General features: G+C 39.8%; 1 protein-coding gene across 1 annotated transcript; it reads left to right on the plus strand.

Moving 5' to 3' along the window:
* The first annotated feature begins 219 nt into the window (after positions 1-219).
* LOC112966586 (solute carrier organic anion transporter family member 1B1-like) lies at positions 220-16,494 on the plus strand. Its single transcript, XM_026066880.1, has 14 exons — positions 220-351; positions 2,659-2,800; positions 2,889-3,021; positions 4,737-4,852; positions 5,699-5,845; positions 5,961-6,063; positions 7,365-7,606; positions 8,164-8,328; positions 8,808-9,003; positions 10,490-10,652; positions 12,058-12,242; positions 13,493-13,557; positions 15,334-15,451; positions 16,278-16,494. Exons 1-14 carry the CDS (start codon positions 220-222, stop codon positions 16,492-16,494), a joined length of 2,124 nt encoding a protein of 707 aa, XP_025922665.1.
* Positions 16,495-16,884: the final 390 nt, after the last annotated feature.

Raw genomic sequence — 16,884 nt, forward strand, 5'->3', positions numbered from 1 at the left:
ACAAGAAACTTAAAAACTTAAACAAATATACACTTTGAAACACCGATGTCATTGAACCAAATCCTTTTCAATGAAAAGTTTCAGTTTCAACATCTCATCATTTTCCTATAACTGCTGTTTCAACAGAGAGATCCTTAACCAACTTTACCTTGATGTATGTGTTCCTATATTTATTATCGTTTTCTCTTGGGTTCAGATAATTCAGTAAAGAAATCAGCCATGACAGTGGAAACTGAATCCAGCCACATTGATGACTCAAACCAGGAAGCAGAACCTGCCCAGCTTTTGGATGATGAAGCAAATAAACAACTGCCAGTCAAAAAGAAGACTTCCTGCTGCATGGGCCTGAAGGTTTGGTGCCTTATCAATATCACCACAAATTACTGTTGTCATATGTTAAGAAATGTTGTTCAAGATATGACATGGCAGATTACTTCGATATTGTTCCCCCTGTCTTTTCTGAAACTGAATACACACTGGAGGTACAGGGAAGGGTTTGATATTATCAGACTTTGTCCTAAAGAAAATAAAAATTCCTGAGCTAACATATTTACCCTCAAGTTTTTCCTAGTTAAGCCCCCTCCTTAGTCACTGGAGAGAGGTAGCAATCTCCAGTGGAAGACTTCATCCATCCTAAAATAGGTGGCTAAGACACATTGCTGCCTGGAGGTTGCTATTGCCACCCATTTTTGTAGGGCCAAAATGGGGTGACAAGAATCCTATTCCAGGGTCTTTAGTAAATACTAAGGCCTTTAGGCCAAGCAGTCCACTGATTCACACAAGTACCTGAGCTTTCAGGAACACACAGGAAGAATTTAATGCATTGACTGGACAAAGCTGACAGACTAATGAGAATTTTGCTTTCACGTTAGAGCCTTAAGGATTTATCGTTTCTTGCTGAGCTGCAAATACTACAAGGGCAGGATTCGTGTGACACTGATGTGTTTGGGTCTGTGTCTTGACTAGTTCCTGAGCCAGCTTCATCTCAGGTTAATTCCATAGGCTCAGTGGAGTTGGAACCAAGGACACATTTCTCCCTATGAAAAGCCTGTAAAAGGAAAACTTTACGGAAAAAATAGGTAATTGCAAATTTCTCAAACATCCAACATGGTTTGGCTACAGTATTGGGCAAAGGCTGTCACATTTTGCATTTTCTGACTCTCTTTTGCCATCCATATACACCTGCAAAAATAGAATCTGATCTCCCTGGGAGAATCGTGGCACTAGCTTTACCATCATATACACAGGCAGTGCTGCAAGACAGTGAATCTGTAACTGTGCGTCCTGTGATTGCCTTTATATAAATTAGACTTTAATAGACACAGTATATTTAAGGTAATAAAAGGCAAGCTCTTTTTCTACTTCACCTTCCTATCAGAGGTCTTTATGGTTTACTTTGGGATTGTGTTTTCAAACCCAAAATACCTAAGTCATTTCTGTTTGTGTTTTCATGCTTATCTGCAGTTTGTGGTTTCAACTAGAACCCAAGAGAAAGCATTGCTGAAATAAGGCAAGAAAGGTGATTCTCACAGTCTTTTCTGCCAAACTGACTCAGCAAATATAAAACATATCAGGACAAGGCCTGTACTTGTGAAAATTTTCCATTCATTCCTAGGCCAAAAGAGAATAAATATAACTATTTTCAAGCATTTACTGTCAGGATTGGACTTATTTCTTACAGTAGATAGTAATGCAAAGGTCTAAACATATATTTAATTTTGTTTACTTATCCAATGTTGTATTGTATTGTAACTTTTACCCAGTGAGCAATAAGTCTATTTGTTTTTAGTCTCTGTTGAAATAGTTGGATAATATTTAAACAGACTTAGTTTAACTTGTTATCAAATATATCTTTGTTTGCAGAAGTCACAATATGTGTTAGTGGAAGCAACTATAAAATTACAAAGAATATTAAGCTTTCTTCTATGAGGTATGCGGTACACAAGCAACATAGCTTATATATATCATAGCATGATATATATATTCAAAATATATCTAAACGGAGATGCATCCGGATGAACAGGCCTAAAATAAGTAATACATGGCCCAGGCAGAAGATAATTGTGACTAAGGTTCATTTGAGGTTAGATTAGTTTCAGTAAATCTCTGTTGATGGGGAATTTTACCAGTGGCACATTTAACATTTCTGTGACATCTAGAAATCCCACCATTTCAGCTGCCCAACACTGGGCCTCAGCACTCTGACAAATTTCATCACTGGACATAAGCAAGGTAAGCAGGACCCAGGGAGTTGTCTGACAAATTTAAGTTCCACAGTCCATAGGATTTCTGCCTTGGAAAACCTTTGACCAGCAACACAGGAAAGATCAAGCTTTCTGGTCATCAAGATGGCCAGAGCAACCCTGAAGATAGGTAAAGCAAGAGGCTGCTCTCAGCTCAGAGCCTAGGGCCAGCTCTCCCCAGCAGGGAAAACCAGAGCCAGGAGCAAACCTCGATGAAAGGCCACCATGACTCTCTGTAGCATTAAGGCGTGTGAAAATTCACACACAACGTTGTCACTGGAATTGGATTAACAAAGTCAACCCGACTAAAACATGTGCCATAAGGATTGTTCCACACAAGTTTAAACTTATTTCATCTCTGTATGACCTGCTTCCCTGTTCCTACCTCCCATTTTCCATCTTCATCTTTCCTCAGGTGTTTCTCGCTGCTTTGTCGTTCAGCTACTTTTGTAAAACGTTGTCTGGTACGATTATGAAAAGTTCCATCACTCAGATTGAAAGAAGGTTTGACCTTACGTCCTCTACAGTTGGTCTCGTTGATGGAAGTTTTGAGATGGGTAATTGATATCCCATAACACAGAGCAAACTTTTCAGAGCACTATGAGACACAGCATCTGGTATTAATTTTTGTTCTTTCTTTTTTAGGTAATTTGCTGGTGATAGCGTTTGTAAGTTACTTTGGAGCTAAACTTCACAGGCCCAAAGTAATAGCTGTAGGATGCTTTATTATGGCTTTGGGATGTATTTTAACAGCGATGCCTCATTTCTTCATGGGATAGTAAGTACTAATCAAGATCAATTTGAGTAACAGAATGTTGGAATTGGATATTACTTTTTGTTTTTTGAGAAAAGCTGGTGTATATTAAGTCTTAGATTTCCAAAGATCTATTGAATCCCACCTTGAATAAGACCCAGCTAACTCAACAGTACATCAAATGAAAACACAATTAATCACATGTAACACATACATTACTGTACTTTATATCTGGTTGAAAAATATGGTTCCTCCAAGGTAAAAATTCAACTTTTGGCAAAAATCTGAAAACCAAAATGCTTTAATTTTCAGTCAGATTTGTTCTGGAGTAGAGGCAGAAAAGGAAATTATTTTATGAAATCATTATAAATATATATATATATATATTTGGCAGGAAACAGTTCCCTATGAAAAACTTTTGAAAAATCAAATTTCAAACAGAAAATGTTGTTCTTTGAAAGTCTTCAGCCATCCTACCATGCTAGTGCTATTGCTTTAAAGAATTAAATAATCTTCCTGAATGGCTTACTGTGTGAACATTTTATAGGGGAAATCAGTGGTAATCTAGGAATGTGGTATCACCGGGTGTTAATAAAGATGTCAGGTTTATGTGGGCAGGAAAGTTAAATCATCAGGAATCACAGTAAAATTATTGAGATACACCTACTCTGTAACCCACCTATATGATTTCCAGAATAAGTTGCAATTGGTGCCATTCTGCATAGGACCTCAAAGCTTTGAGCCAGTAGCTTCGTATTGGGTGACAACCCTATCTGAGATATGACTTTATTTATAGCAACAGGCAACCCTCATGCAAAACCAGGGTTTCAGAGCTAAATCATTGAAGAAAACAACCTACAAAGGTGCTCATTAGAAGAAATCCAGCTCCCTGAAAGAGGCACCCAGAGCCTGGTTGCGGCCTCGGGCAGCCTATTTGTGAAATCGATTCTGTGCTCTCCCCTGGCAAACAGCAATCCCTCACACAAAGAAGCCTTTCAGCTTCAGTGAGTCAGGGGGGAGCACAGATGAATCAGTGCTCATAGAACTGGTCCCAGGCTTTTTTCTTATTCCAAATGCTCATGGCTGGTTAAACTGATCTTCTGTGGTTGGTTAAACTAATTTTTATGCATCTTCTCCAGATTCAGAGAATTACTGTATTTTGCTTATATGTAATAATGTTTCTAGCCATAGTTCTGATACAGTGAAATGATATAGTGAGACATATTTCTGTTGCTCCATTAGATGTATTAGAATAATTTTAGGTGTACCATTGTAAAAAGAAAACTAAAGAGTACATTTCCTCACAGTGGTGGATCTTGCACCAACACCAGACTTATATTTCCCACCGCTTGAGTCAAACTGTGTATCTGACTTGTCTATACTGGGAAACTCATGAAGTTTTTCATGAGCTAGGGACTGAATTTTTCTGAGGAAATTGGTTTGCAGTGCCTCCTAAGATGAACAGTCTTTGTTTCAAACTGAAAATAAGACTGCATGGTCTAGCAGAACTAGTCTGGTTCCTAGAAGCAGAAAGCATATTAGTATATTAGTATATAGCGTTTCAGTTTTCCGTATTTTAAAAATAATCCTCCTTTTTACTCCTTCATTAACACTTTGGACTGATATTAAAAAAAAAATACATTTATCTTTACAGAAATAGCAGTCAGGTGACTGCTACATACTGTACTAATATTTCCCTAGTAAACACTGTTTCTAAACGTACTATTGTGTGTTTCCAGTTATAAGTATGAGACGGCATCACGTACAGCATCTTCAGTCAACTTAACTTCAGATGTAAATCCCTGTTTGCTACATCAAGATGCCAACAAAACTTTGTTGGAAGTCTCACAGTCAGGTAAGGAAGTGTAAGTACAAATGAAGCAGTTAGTTTTATCCTGTGTATACCTTGGTCTTTAGTCGAGTGAATTATTCCCCAGTGCAGGATGCTCATTAGATTTCTAACTTCAGACTCTACTTGTCTGGGAACATTACCAATACTTAAATGCACTTTGTGCATTTCATTTGGAGAAGAAACAACCAGCAAACACAGATTACTAGGATCCAGATCCCAGTTTCCTACATTCTTCCTTCCAGATTACAATAAAATGACCCTAACATTAAAAGGATTGCAGAGAATGCACGCAAAGACAATTAGCTTCCAGAGAGATTCAGGGACTCAGGACCCATGGGGAAAAAAAAGAAGAAGAAAAAACAGAATTGGATGAAGGGAGCTGAAGCTACACMGAGTTAACAGTAAATGAATGGAAGTTTCTATGATTTTACTTATAAATATGGAGTATAGCTGTCATTCATTTTGCTTTGCATGCTGCATGCGTACAGAAAGAGCCAAGCTGTACCCCGGTGACCATCTCTAACTTCTCAGGTTAAAGATATAAGTTATATGCCAGATAATATATTTATGACAATATCAATCTGTCATTTTTTTTACATGGGTATTTTTTGGGGGGTGATACCTGTATCTTTAGAAACCAAACATGGTGGAGGTTAAGGTAAGTGTTATTAAAAGATTATTAAAAGATATAATGAGATTGACAACCTTGCCTTAATCTTCCATAAGGAGACTGTTGTTARTACCTTACATACTAAATAATAATCATTTTACGTGCTTAATTTCCTGAGATTTGTCACCATTTCCCATTCAACTATTCTGTTTTGAAGATATAACCCTCATTATGTGCAGGCTGTGAAAAGGAAACATCATCGTATATGTGGATATATATCTTATTGGGAAATATGCTGCGTGGAATTGGCGAGACACCAATAACACCACTGGGCATCTCTTATCTTGACGATTTTGCTAAGGAAGAAAATGCACCTGTATATATAGGTAATCTCAACATAAAATAAACTGAGAGGTTCCTACTGTAAGAGATAGATCATCCTCCACAGGGGAAATTGTTCAGCCATTAAAATTTATTTGCATATGCTTTGTATGTTTTCAGCAAGTTTGCACACAATAGCCATGTTCGGCCCAATGTTTGGTTTCCTGTTGGGATCACTATGTGCAAAACTGTACGTGGATGTTGGATTTGTGGATTTAGGTAAGCAAAGCAGAGGTAAAGTGAAAGTAAGCTAATAAATAATAATCAATTTGCACCACTGTTGGTAACAGATTCCTCTACACATCTGTGTAAGGTTTTACTATATTACAAAATATTGCTGGAAGGTTTTTGGGGGGGAAAAGACGGAATTAGACAGGGGATGTGTTTTAGATTCCTGCTTTAGGATTAAAGGATTAAATACATGATTAATTTTAAATATTAGTACCAAGAACTCTCACTAAACAAAAATGTTTTACTAAATTGAAATCTTAATGAAAGGATTCTGCTGGCATAGCAATTTTTCAGTTTTGGTGAACTACTTCCCCTTTCAGCTGGGCATTTTACAATATTTAGAATTCATTTAATGTTTGCAATATATTTATATTTCTTGCTTGTTTAAATGAAAAGAAAATGTATGAGATCATGTCTGCAAAATGCCAGAGAGGGCAGGGCAATCTCCACAAGTGGTAACCATGGCCCTGCATCCTGTGCACTTACACTTGGAAGAGACAGGAACCATTTATGACACCCTGTTTCCTGGCCAGTCCATTTTCAATTCCACCTGACAAGGCAGGGATAGTCAAGCAGTGTGGACTGGCAGCAAATTTTCAGGAGATAACCCATCCAATCAGCAGCAGTGGGTGATCCTATTTTACTGGCAGGAGGGAGAACTTGAGCTCTTCATGATCCTGTGCTTGGATAGATGAATTATTTTATGTCTGCCCTGTAAGCCAACATTATACTTTACCTAAGCATAAGGGCATTGAGCCAGTTCTGATCACACAGTGAAAAGTCTTACAGTGTTGGTCCACCAACAAGCTTGAAGGCACATAACAGTCATAAAAATACAACAAACCACTCTCATCTTTCTTGTAATACATAATCAAGTGTAAATTCATGGCTAATCTCACTGAAGCCAAAGAGAATATGCTTAATACTGACCTATGCAATTCGGATAAGCAAAGGACAGTTTCAGTAGAAATCTGTCAGGCCAAAAAGGACCCAATGTTTGGGGCCTGTCTGCCACCTATTTTGGATTCTTATGTGTTGGGTAAGGACTGCTGTGTTGCCCTTTATGTCAGTCAAAATGACAGTCAGCAATGCCATAAGAAGGCAGATGAACCATAACACCGTCCAGGGTGTGATTCCCGATGTCTTCAGTGCAGGAAAGGTCTCTCGTCAGATGATTATCTTTAACACTGAGAGTCAGATACTGTGAAATGTAGCTACGTTTGCAGGCAAAGAGTGGAAACTTTCAACTTCTTCATTAAGTAACTCGTTTCTGTCTCACTTGATTCTAGAAAGCATCACTATAACCCCACAGGATTCCCGCTGGGTGGGTGCATGGTGGCTTGGTTTTATAATAGCTGGAACAACCAGTCTCCTAGCTGCTATTCCTTTCTGCTTCCTGCCGAAGAGTCTGGAAAAGCCAGAGGAAGCCAATAACGACAAAACTTCATCTGGTCTCCTGGAAGGGACAGGAGCCATGAGGAAGACRCACACCTCTGTAAAACCTAAGCCAAAGAAGTGGTCAGTAATATTGAAAGGCAAGTGTTTTGCATGTTTTATAACTATGGAAAGCAATTGGTACAATATACAGCAGGAACATGACAGTTTTGCCAAACACTTCACCTCTCCAGCACTTCAAACTAAACCAGTTAGCTATCCTCAGGAAAGGAGGTGTCTGCTAAAGATTATTTGAAGACAAAGAGCACCTTCAGGACTGTGAGGATCTGCCTGCTTTAAATCATTGCATGACAACTACCCCGAAAATTTTGCACTGGACTAGATTAGGACTGTGGAAAAAAATTGTTTCTGTATTAGAACCTAAAGAAAATATTAGAAAGCTCCCTTTGCAATACGGAAAACCAAATTATTTTTCTGATCATCACAGAGCTCATGGAGACTCTGAAGCACCTTGCTTCCTGAGGAAAATACAGCAGGCTTGAATTTCAGTTCTGGCTGAGCAGTCCTTAGGCTAGGAAAGTGGGGGCATAGAGGCTAAGGACGAGACAGCATTGTGTCCCTTTCTTTCAGATTTCTATACTTCCCTGAAAAAAGTCTTGAGTAATATTGAGTCTTGAGTTATATCCCTTTCTTTCAGATTTCTATACTTCCCTGAAAAAAGTCTTGAGTAATCGAATGTACTTGACGCTCTTGTGCAGCTCACTGTTACAGTTCAGTAGCTTTATTGGTTTCTTGACTTACAAACCAAAGTACTTGGAACAGCAGTATGGACAGTCTACATCTAAATCTAACTTTATCATAGGTGAGTGACACTGTGCAATGACTATGTGTATGCAKGGGGAGAAGTTCTGGCATGCTTTTTCTGGGACTGAATTCCTTCTAGAATAGACTGATGTCTCTCCTGAAGCTGAATTATATAAAGGCAGCATACAAACTACTCCTTTGGTGTCTGTGGGACCAGAATAAAGAAAGAACAGGGACGCTCAAAATGTGGAATGGATGTGGTGTGGGAGTTTTAAATGTTGCAACATCTGACTGGTGGGTGCTTGTGGTGAAAGTGGGAGCCAAAGTCCGTGTTAGGTAGCTGGGTGTGCAGTGGTTTTGAGAGTTAAACACTTCAAAATAACGTGTCAGACATAGGGAACAGGCTGAGCAGGCAGCCACCTAGAGTCATCAGATACAACATACAGCTGCCTGAGAAATCGCCCCAAGGACAGAAATTGGCCCTTAACTGCTGTGTGAGTCTCTATTTTAACATTCCTCTTATATAATCTCTTTCAGGATTGACATCCTTACCTCCTGTAGGTATTGGGATTTTCCTAGGAGGGCTCATAATGAAGAAGTACAAAATGGGCATCGTTGGAGCAGCCAAGTTTGCATTTAGCATGTCGATTTTGGCCTTCCTCTTCACTCTGTTGCACTTCTTTGTGGGCTGTGAGAACCATGTGGTGGCAGGACTGACAGTGTCCTATGATGGGTGAGTGTAAAATGGACAGTACATTTTTCTTCACAGGAACAAGGAAATAGTCCAAATGACATTAAAGCTAAAATAGGAAAACACTTTTTCATTGTTTAGAGGAAGTCAACCCTACCAAGTGTCACTGTCATAGTCTCATTGAACAGGGGAGTGCCAGCCTGCCAGAGTATAGCGCTGGCAAAAGTTTAATTACAAATATATTAGCAAAATTACATTGTTACCAGTGTAGGTCATTTGGCTGCTACAGGGGTTGTTCAGATATTTCACATACTGCTGCCTTTATACTAGCAGTGATTTCCTAGCAAAGTGCGTCCAAACTTTGTAAAAAGGTGAAATATATGTAACAGAGAACACTGGTAGCATATCCTGCACAGAGATGGAAAGACTGGGACATGCTGGATTCTCAGTCTGCTGTAAAGCAGCTGAAGCTTTTGTGCCTACTAAGGATGTTCTCTAGAACCAGGGTTCAGAAGTTACTGGCTGTTATTTTTTCTTGGAGTGAGTAAAGCCATCGGCCCAGGGTATGTGTCCTAGGATAAGGCTCTCAGAGGGGCCCAGTGACACACTAGCATGGCTGTACAACTTCTGGTTTGGCACTGCCTCATGTCCAGCCAGATCAGAGTCCCTCATAGCTAGTGTGAATCTGTCTGCAGCTTCCTGAAGGTATACCTTCAGTTGAATAATCTGTCACTACAACTCGTTTATCAAACCATACTGGTCCAAAGCTTAAAACGTGGAACCAGATATGCAGGATGCCAGGGATTTTGACATTTGTTGGAAGCTGAGGACAAACTGTCTGTCACACATCCTGTAGCTAACAATGTCTTCACTAAGAACCCAAATGGTGGAACAGAGAATACACTCAGTAAGCACCAAGATGAAAGAGGTGGCAAACATATGAGCTTAATTACTCCAGAAGGGAGGAGATGAAGGAAGACACCTGTGTTACAGATCTCACTACCCAAAAGGTGGCTGAAAGTAAATGGGAATACTGCGTTCTCCATGTCCTCCAGAAAGAGTTATGCTAAGCTGTAAGAGGGGAATATTTTTAACGGTGAAGACCAGGAAAGCTGGTTTCCATTGTTGGTGCCTTTTACCACAGGTTAAACAAATATTTGACAAGGCTTTCTCAACTGTTGCTAGCCATACCTACAGTTAGGGGATAGTTTAGCTAACCTCTCAAAGCCTTTCAGCCTTTTTTTCTTCTTCTTTTCTATCTATGCCTGGGAGCTAAAATCAGCAGCAACACTTTTATTTGTTAAAAAATTCTTTATAATGTAGTAATCTTAATATCAGTGGAAGTCGGATAGAATCTCAAGTAAAGAGACTGATACTGTAGAAACTCAACTATTAAAACCCATGTTCTTGGCATATGGCCTGAATTTCAGAGTAGTGACACTGTCAGAAGGGAAAGTCGAAGGGATTAAACTGATCTTAGCACTGGATTAAAAGTTGTTCTTACACCAGTCTAAACTTATCTTCTAAGCAAACCCATTCAGCACCATGAAAATGCCTTATTTTCTGACTGCAACTCTGACTGCAAATGTGCCACCAATGTGTGGGATCCTGTGTGTGGAGACAATGGAGTTACCTACGTTTCACCATGTCTTGCTGGGTGCACGGCTTCGGTGGGACATGGAAAGAACATGGTAAGAGCTTGCTCCAGTTTCTGGGTTTTTTTTACTAGCTTATTTTCTATATAGCATCAGAAGTTTAGTAGTGTCATGCATTTAGAGGAAACCAAAGGTACTGGGGAACAATAAGTAAAATGTTTATGATCTCTGGCCACAAACATCATGGATGGCATAGAGATTCTCCTGAGTTATTACACATTAGGCTGAAAACCCAAACTCTTTGTTGTAGATACTAACTTTCATCTTTTGTGGATTGAACATAGAGGTGAAAAAAATAATTCAAAGTGCTTACATATTGTCTATGTCCGTTGCCCATCATTTGGCTTTCATAAACCTGATCTTGGCTGCTCTGAGGCTTTCAGCCAAGAGTGGAACTACACTAACATAGCTGCCCTCTTCCCTGATACAGAGCATTAATGTAACTTTTGCATAAATATGAAAAGTCATTTGAGGAGAGGCAGCTTGTTTCTATGTGAGACTCTGGCATGGCAGGATACTGCTTATTTTTCCAGATAGCTGAGCTCTGTTTGGCACAGAGCAAGACAGTTCCAGTGCTTGGATATATGGCTTCATCACACTGTAATTCTCATGTCTTATGATGCCAGATGATCATCCTAGAAAACACATGTTCTGGGGCATTCTCTTTCACTCGGACAGAATTTTTTCTCCAAAAGATTTTTCTTTCTGGATAGTTTCTTGTTGGTGCCTACAGTGGTCTTTTTCAAGGAGATTTGTTGCTTAAACTCTTACATGTTGAAGGATGGGGGGAAGTAGGGCTCAGCAGGGTCTGTGAGACTAGGACTATTGCCTCTCACAGAAGCAAGCCTGTGTCTATAGAGGTTGAGGTTCATGGTGCACAGCTCCCCTCACCTCAGCAGACCTCCATGCCTCTCAGTTCCTGCTTGAAAGGGGGGTTATTGCTCTCAGACTCTCAGTACACCTGCTGCTGACCTCAGAGCGCTACATGAGCTATGACTTGTCAGGTAGCTGGTGCTTACAGCTGCAAGGTACCTCTGGTTGATGCATCAGCTTTAGTAGGAGGGACCTATGACCTGGGTGCTTTTCACAGAGATAAGTCTGCTAATAGGTGGCATAACCCAGCTGCAAAAACACTGGTCCCCAAGCCTGCTGTTCCCTTTCAAATCCCCTGCAGGGACACAAATGCTTAGGTACCCTGCAGGTACTCCAAGCACCTCCCAAAAAGTGGTGCTAAGTCCACTGGTAAAAGCACTCTGGCAGGGAACATCCCTTCCTCCTCTGAGCACTGTTTGTAGGAAAGAAAAGAAGCTGCTGCTGCTCTTCTAAGGCAAATGCAACAGGAGCAGGATGCTTAGCAAGGCTGCAGTCTCTGCCTGTGCCTGGCAGCGGGATGTGCCACCACACGGGCAATGCCCCACTGAATCCCCTTTGTGTCTTTCAGCTCTTCCATAACTGTAGCTGCCTCGAAGCCAGAGGGTCACAGTGGGGAAATAACTCTGTCACTTTGGGGCAATGTCCAAAAAGCGATGCTTGTTCAAGGAACTTTATTTATTATACAGTAATACAAGTCATAAGTGGCTTTTGTTATGCATTGGGAGGCACCCCAGCTTACATGCTGATGTTTAGGTAAGTAAAATTAAGTGAGTATGCACCAATGGTAGAGTCTTTCCAATGGGGGGATCACAGTGATGTTTAGGCTTCTTTCTTTCCCTTAGCAACAAAAACTCTCTTGCAGTATAACGTATTTTCTCTACTGAGTTTTCTCACTTCCTGTTTGTTTGTGATTGCTAGCATTAAACCTTATTTCGCTGCTGGCAGTAAGTCAGTTTTAGTGTGTTGCTTCCAACTCCTCCATAATGGTGTCTCTTATAGGTATCATACATCTAGGTTTTCCAGAACGTCTTCTTTCTCTGTTTGGATATTTTGGCCACATGGATTTTGAAAACACTGTACATTTGTCAAGATTCCTTGATGTGGAGTAGACCTAACAGATCATGCTCATTGGATGTCTGTAAATTCAGGACATGTGAGACACCTATGCACATATCTTTTGTGATATACATGTGCAGGGATACCAGGATGCAATTAGGAACACACATACAAATTAATATATATTTTTCAGTAACCTGAAGAGTAAGCTCAAGCAGTAGAAAAATGCATTAGTGGCAAATTAATCAGAGTCCCAAGGGCACTATGTCATCCTAAATGAGTATGGAAATCAGAATGCGAACTCCCCCTCTTCCTAGTCATTGTGAGACATCTTTTTGAACGTTGTCCATGTTAATATTTGTAAGATGACAGACTGGATATATAATGGATTCAAGATCAGTGCCCAATTCAGATTCTTGGTATGTGGTTCCCCATGGAACTGATGGATGTACTGCCAGATGGTTGTGTGTAGTTCAAGATGTGACAATTGAACAGACTGCTTTGACAAATGTCGTTTGAGAATAAAATGATGCTGCAGTAATGCAGCTATATGCAACACTTCTGCCTCAGAGCAATAAGATATTTTCCATCACATGAGTAAAATATTTCTCATCAAGTGGGAAAATTTGTGACAGTGACTTAAGGTAGCTGGGGACCGTATTTCAGTAACCCTAGGACAGAGAGTGTGATTATGTCTTTAAAATTTCACCTCTTTAGTGAATGACTAGTGAATGGACTTTCCAAGAGATAGATGATGGAAAACAATAGATAAATTCGCCTTTTTCATACCACTTAGCCTATTTCAGCAGATGTCAGACGCACTATACTCCTGAAGTTCAGCATTCTGTGATTAAAAGTGTTAAATCCAGGGGAAATAGCATCAGTTTAACAGGCATGTCTAAGCACTAGGCAGGCAAATGCTTCTTATTTATCCCTCTTTCTTTCAGATGTGTCCAGCCAGAGCTGAAATCTCTTGCAGTTGGTCTGCACACACTCATTATGAGAACGCTAGGTAAGAAAAATTATTCTGACTAATTAAGATGTTTGCTCCTGTGGCTTTAAATGACACCAATGCAACCACCATTTGTAAACCAGATATATACTCAAAATTGCTTTTAAATCCTTGGTTGTTCCTGAGGGTTCAACATACCATCGAGAGTTCACTGTGAAAACAGCTGACACAATTTTGAAATGTTTTGGCCTGCTTATTAAATGCTGTTGCACTTTGGGAGCATGGGATTCCAAAATGGAAAGAGTTTCTGAGCAAAACTAAAATATTATCTTAATTACCACTCAATTGATAGCTTTTCTTACTGAGACATAGTGCTGTAAGTAAGATAAAAGGGAAAATCTCTAATAGGACTTTATTCAACACAAATAAGAGAGTTCATAGCAGAAAGTACTGTCCCTACTGAAACTTTGCTTTCRTGGTGCACAAGTGCTTAGATTCCATTTCCTTTTTAGCATGCTGCAATGCTCTTTTTTGTCTAAGGATTGCTAATGGGATGTGTTGCTAATGAGATGGTTAATTAAGATGCCTAGACAGACAGGAAAACATCTATCTGTTTGTTTCCTTTTATGTTTTCTTTGTTAATGGAATAGGAAAACCAGCATTTTAGAAGTGTTGAGAAGTGTAAGTGTGAAGAGTCAAGCCAGATGGATTTACTATGAAGCCTGAGATATCACCAGCAGCTTACAAATGTCTGCAGTCAGAGGTTGATTAGGGCTGTAGTCAGTACTTAGGATTTTGACCAGACATTTTGAGACAGGAAGTTGTATCCACATTTTGTCCTCTTGTGCTTTCCTCGTCACACAATAATGGGGCGGATTTTCTGACTCAACACTCAGGATTTAGTCTCTATCATAAAACACACTATGCCAAAGGGATTCCTAGAGCTTTGCTGGCCATGGGAAGGGGAAAAAGCATTATGAATAAAGAACTGGCCCCCTTACAGACTTCTGCTTGAGGACATCAAGCCGGTAAGCACCTTCCCTTGTAGGTGCCATTGCCATCGATTTGTGAAAGCTGGTATTTCTCCCCAGTGCCTTGGAGTTCAAATCTTCTGTGCTTCCCTTTCCCTCTCTGGGGACATCCAAAATGAGCATTTCTCTCATCATGCCCTAGCTGCAGCCCTGATCATCATAATACACAGACCTCTATAGATAGATTATTGAGTTCACACTCGCAAGAACCCTATGCAAGAAGTAACATGCAAGATTATATGCCTGGTTTTACAAAATAAGCCATTTCCTGTGTAAGAATGCAGGGTGTCTGTGTAGGAACAAAGTTAACTAAAATATGGTTCCAATATGTATACTTGGTTCTGTCTCTTCCTATCAACTGCTTTCAGATAGAAATAAAGGGTTAATTTAGGCTATGTGTAGAAGGGACCATCAGTTCAGTGCTCCACGTACACAGCCAGTCCAGCTGTCTCCTGCAGGAGCTTAACATTTGTCCTGAAAGCCAGCAGTGGCTCTGAGAGCCCTGTTTGAGGAACCAGTGTGCTGGAGCAAGCGACGTGCGAGATTACAGACCTGGCCAAACCTCCACCCTCAGATCATGTTTCGCAGGAACTGATGATCCACATGGCACAGAGAGGGTGTTTCAGTTATTCTGAATGTCCCTATGAAGTACTTATAAAGGAAAAGAACCCACGGTCTCATCCGCCAATGCCACTATTACAGCTCAGGATGGAACTTGCTGCTAAGAAAGTATAATGCTGATTTCTTAAAAAAAAAAAGTATTTTCTTGTGGTGTCTTGAGACATTTCTGCTTGCTTCATTGCAGCTGGAATTCCAGCTCCGGTTTATTTTGGTGCATTGATTGACAGGACATGCCTGAAATGGGGAAGCAGAAGCTGTGGGCAGCGAGGGGCTTGCAGAATATATGACTCCACTGCTTACAGGTAAGGTAAATTAGAACACAAAGAAAGACCCTCATGCACTTCCTCACTGCAGATAGATACTCCTTATTTTATTATACTGTAGTGTATGAGACCACTGATCAAACGCTGGCCAAACACTAACTCTGAACTTAGATTTACATCAGCCCAGAACTCCAAAATTGACCAATCTTAGGATTAAATCATGGCCCTTTGATATCAATGACAGGATCTTTCTGGAATTAAATATATATATATGTGTGTGTGTATATATATATATATATATATATATATATGTAAAATATCCTTTGAGTCGATTTAAAAGACCTAGGGTTTACCAGTAAGAGAGGAAAGATACCCAAATTTACCTTATTTGCAGGTAGTTTGTTCATACTGGCAAGAACAGTAACTTTGTGTATTGGCCACACTTGAGAGAAAAACAAATGAAAGAAAATCACATTAGTTAAACACAAACAAAAGCTGTCTCCAGGAGGAATATTCTCGAGATTTCTTCAGTTTCACTCAACCCTTGACCACTTATGATGTGTTTTTCATTTTTATATAAAATAGCCCAACCTGGGGATCTCCACCTATTTCTAGCCCTGCAAAAATCTCAGGCCTTAAAATGATCTCAAAATCTTTAAGAACAAAGGGAAGATGATGGAAGTTTCAATCTACAACTATTTTCATAACTTTATAAATTCTTTAGCAAGTGTTTTTAATAGCAGTTTATGGCACCATTCAGAGAGAGTGAGATTTAGACTTTTTTTTTTTCCCCCAAGCTGCTGTGTGTTTCAGTTTCTTTGAAAAATTAAAAAGTTAGCACTGTCTTTTATGCTCTGTCCCACAGATATGCCTACCTTGGCTTATCAGCGGTGCTAAGAGCTCCTTCCTACTTGTTAGGAATCCTTTTTTTAATATTAGTAAAGAAACACTATCAAGCTAAGAAATCCAGATCTACAGAAAATGGAGGAAGAGAAGATGCTCCTATGAATAGAGAAGATAATTTCAAGAGCAATGAACGTCTGGCAGGTTCTCTTGAAGCAGAGAAAGAATCCTGTATTTAGGAGGCCATTTAAACCAGTGCCACATGAATCAGGGCACCTGCTTTTAGGAAGAGCTCTCACAATGTTATGAATAACTAAACAATAAATAACACTTCTTTGGAAAGTGAAAGCAGTAACAAACTTGTAATCAACAACAAGAAAAGCTTACGCACAGGCATGTTTCACTTTCAAGTATGAATATGTGTACAAGGTTACCAATAACAGACATAACAAGTTATATGAACGGACTCAAGTTCTCAGTTGATAAGGAAGGAAAATCCCACCTGGCATGACTGATAGAGCTCATCTGCAGTTTTTAAGGGTGTTAGCAGAGATGCCTGCTGGCAGAACAGCCACCTCTCCACGGCCCCACAAAACGTGCAGCTCGGATCCTGCGCCCAGAGTCCCACT

The sequence above is a fragment of the Apteryx rowi genome, unplaced genomic scaffold, assembly GCF_003343035.1.
Source record: "Apteryx rowi isolate R43461 unplaced genomic scaffold, aptRow1 scaffold_25, whole genome shotgun sequence".
Taxonomy (NCBI): Eukaryota; Metazoa; Chordata; class Aves; order Apterygiformes; family Apterygidae; genus Apteryx; species Apteryx rowi.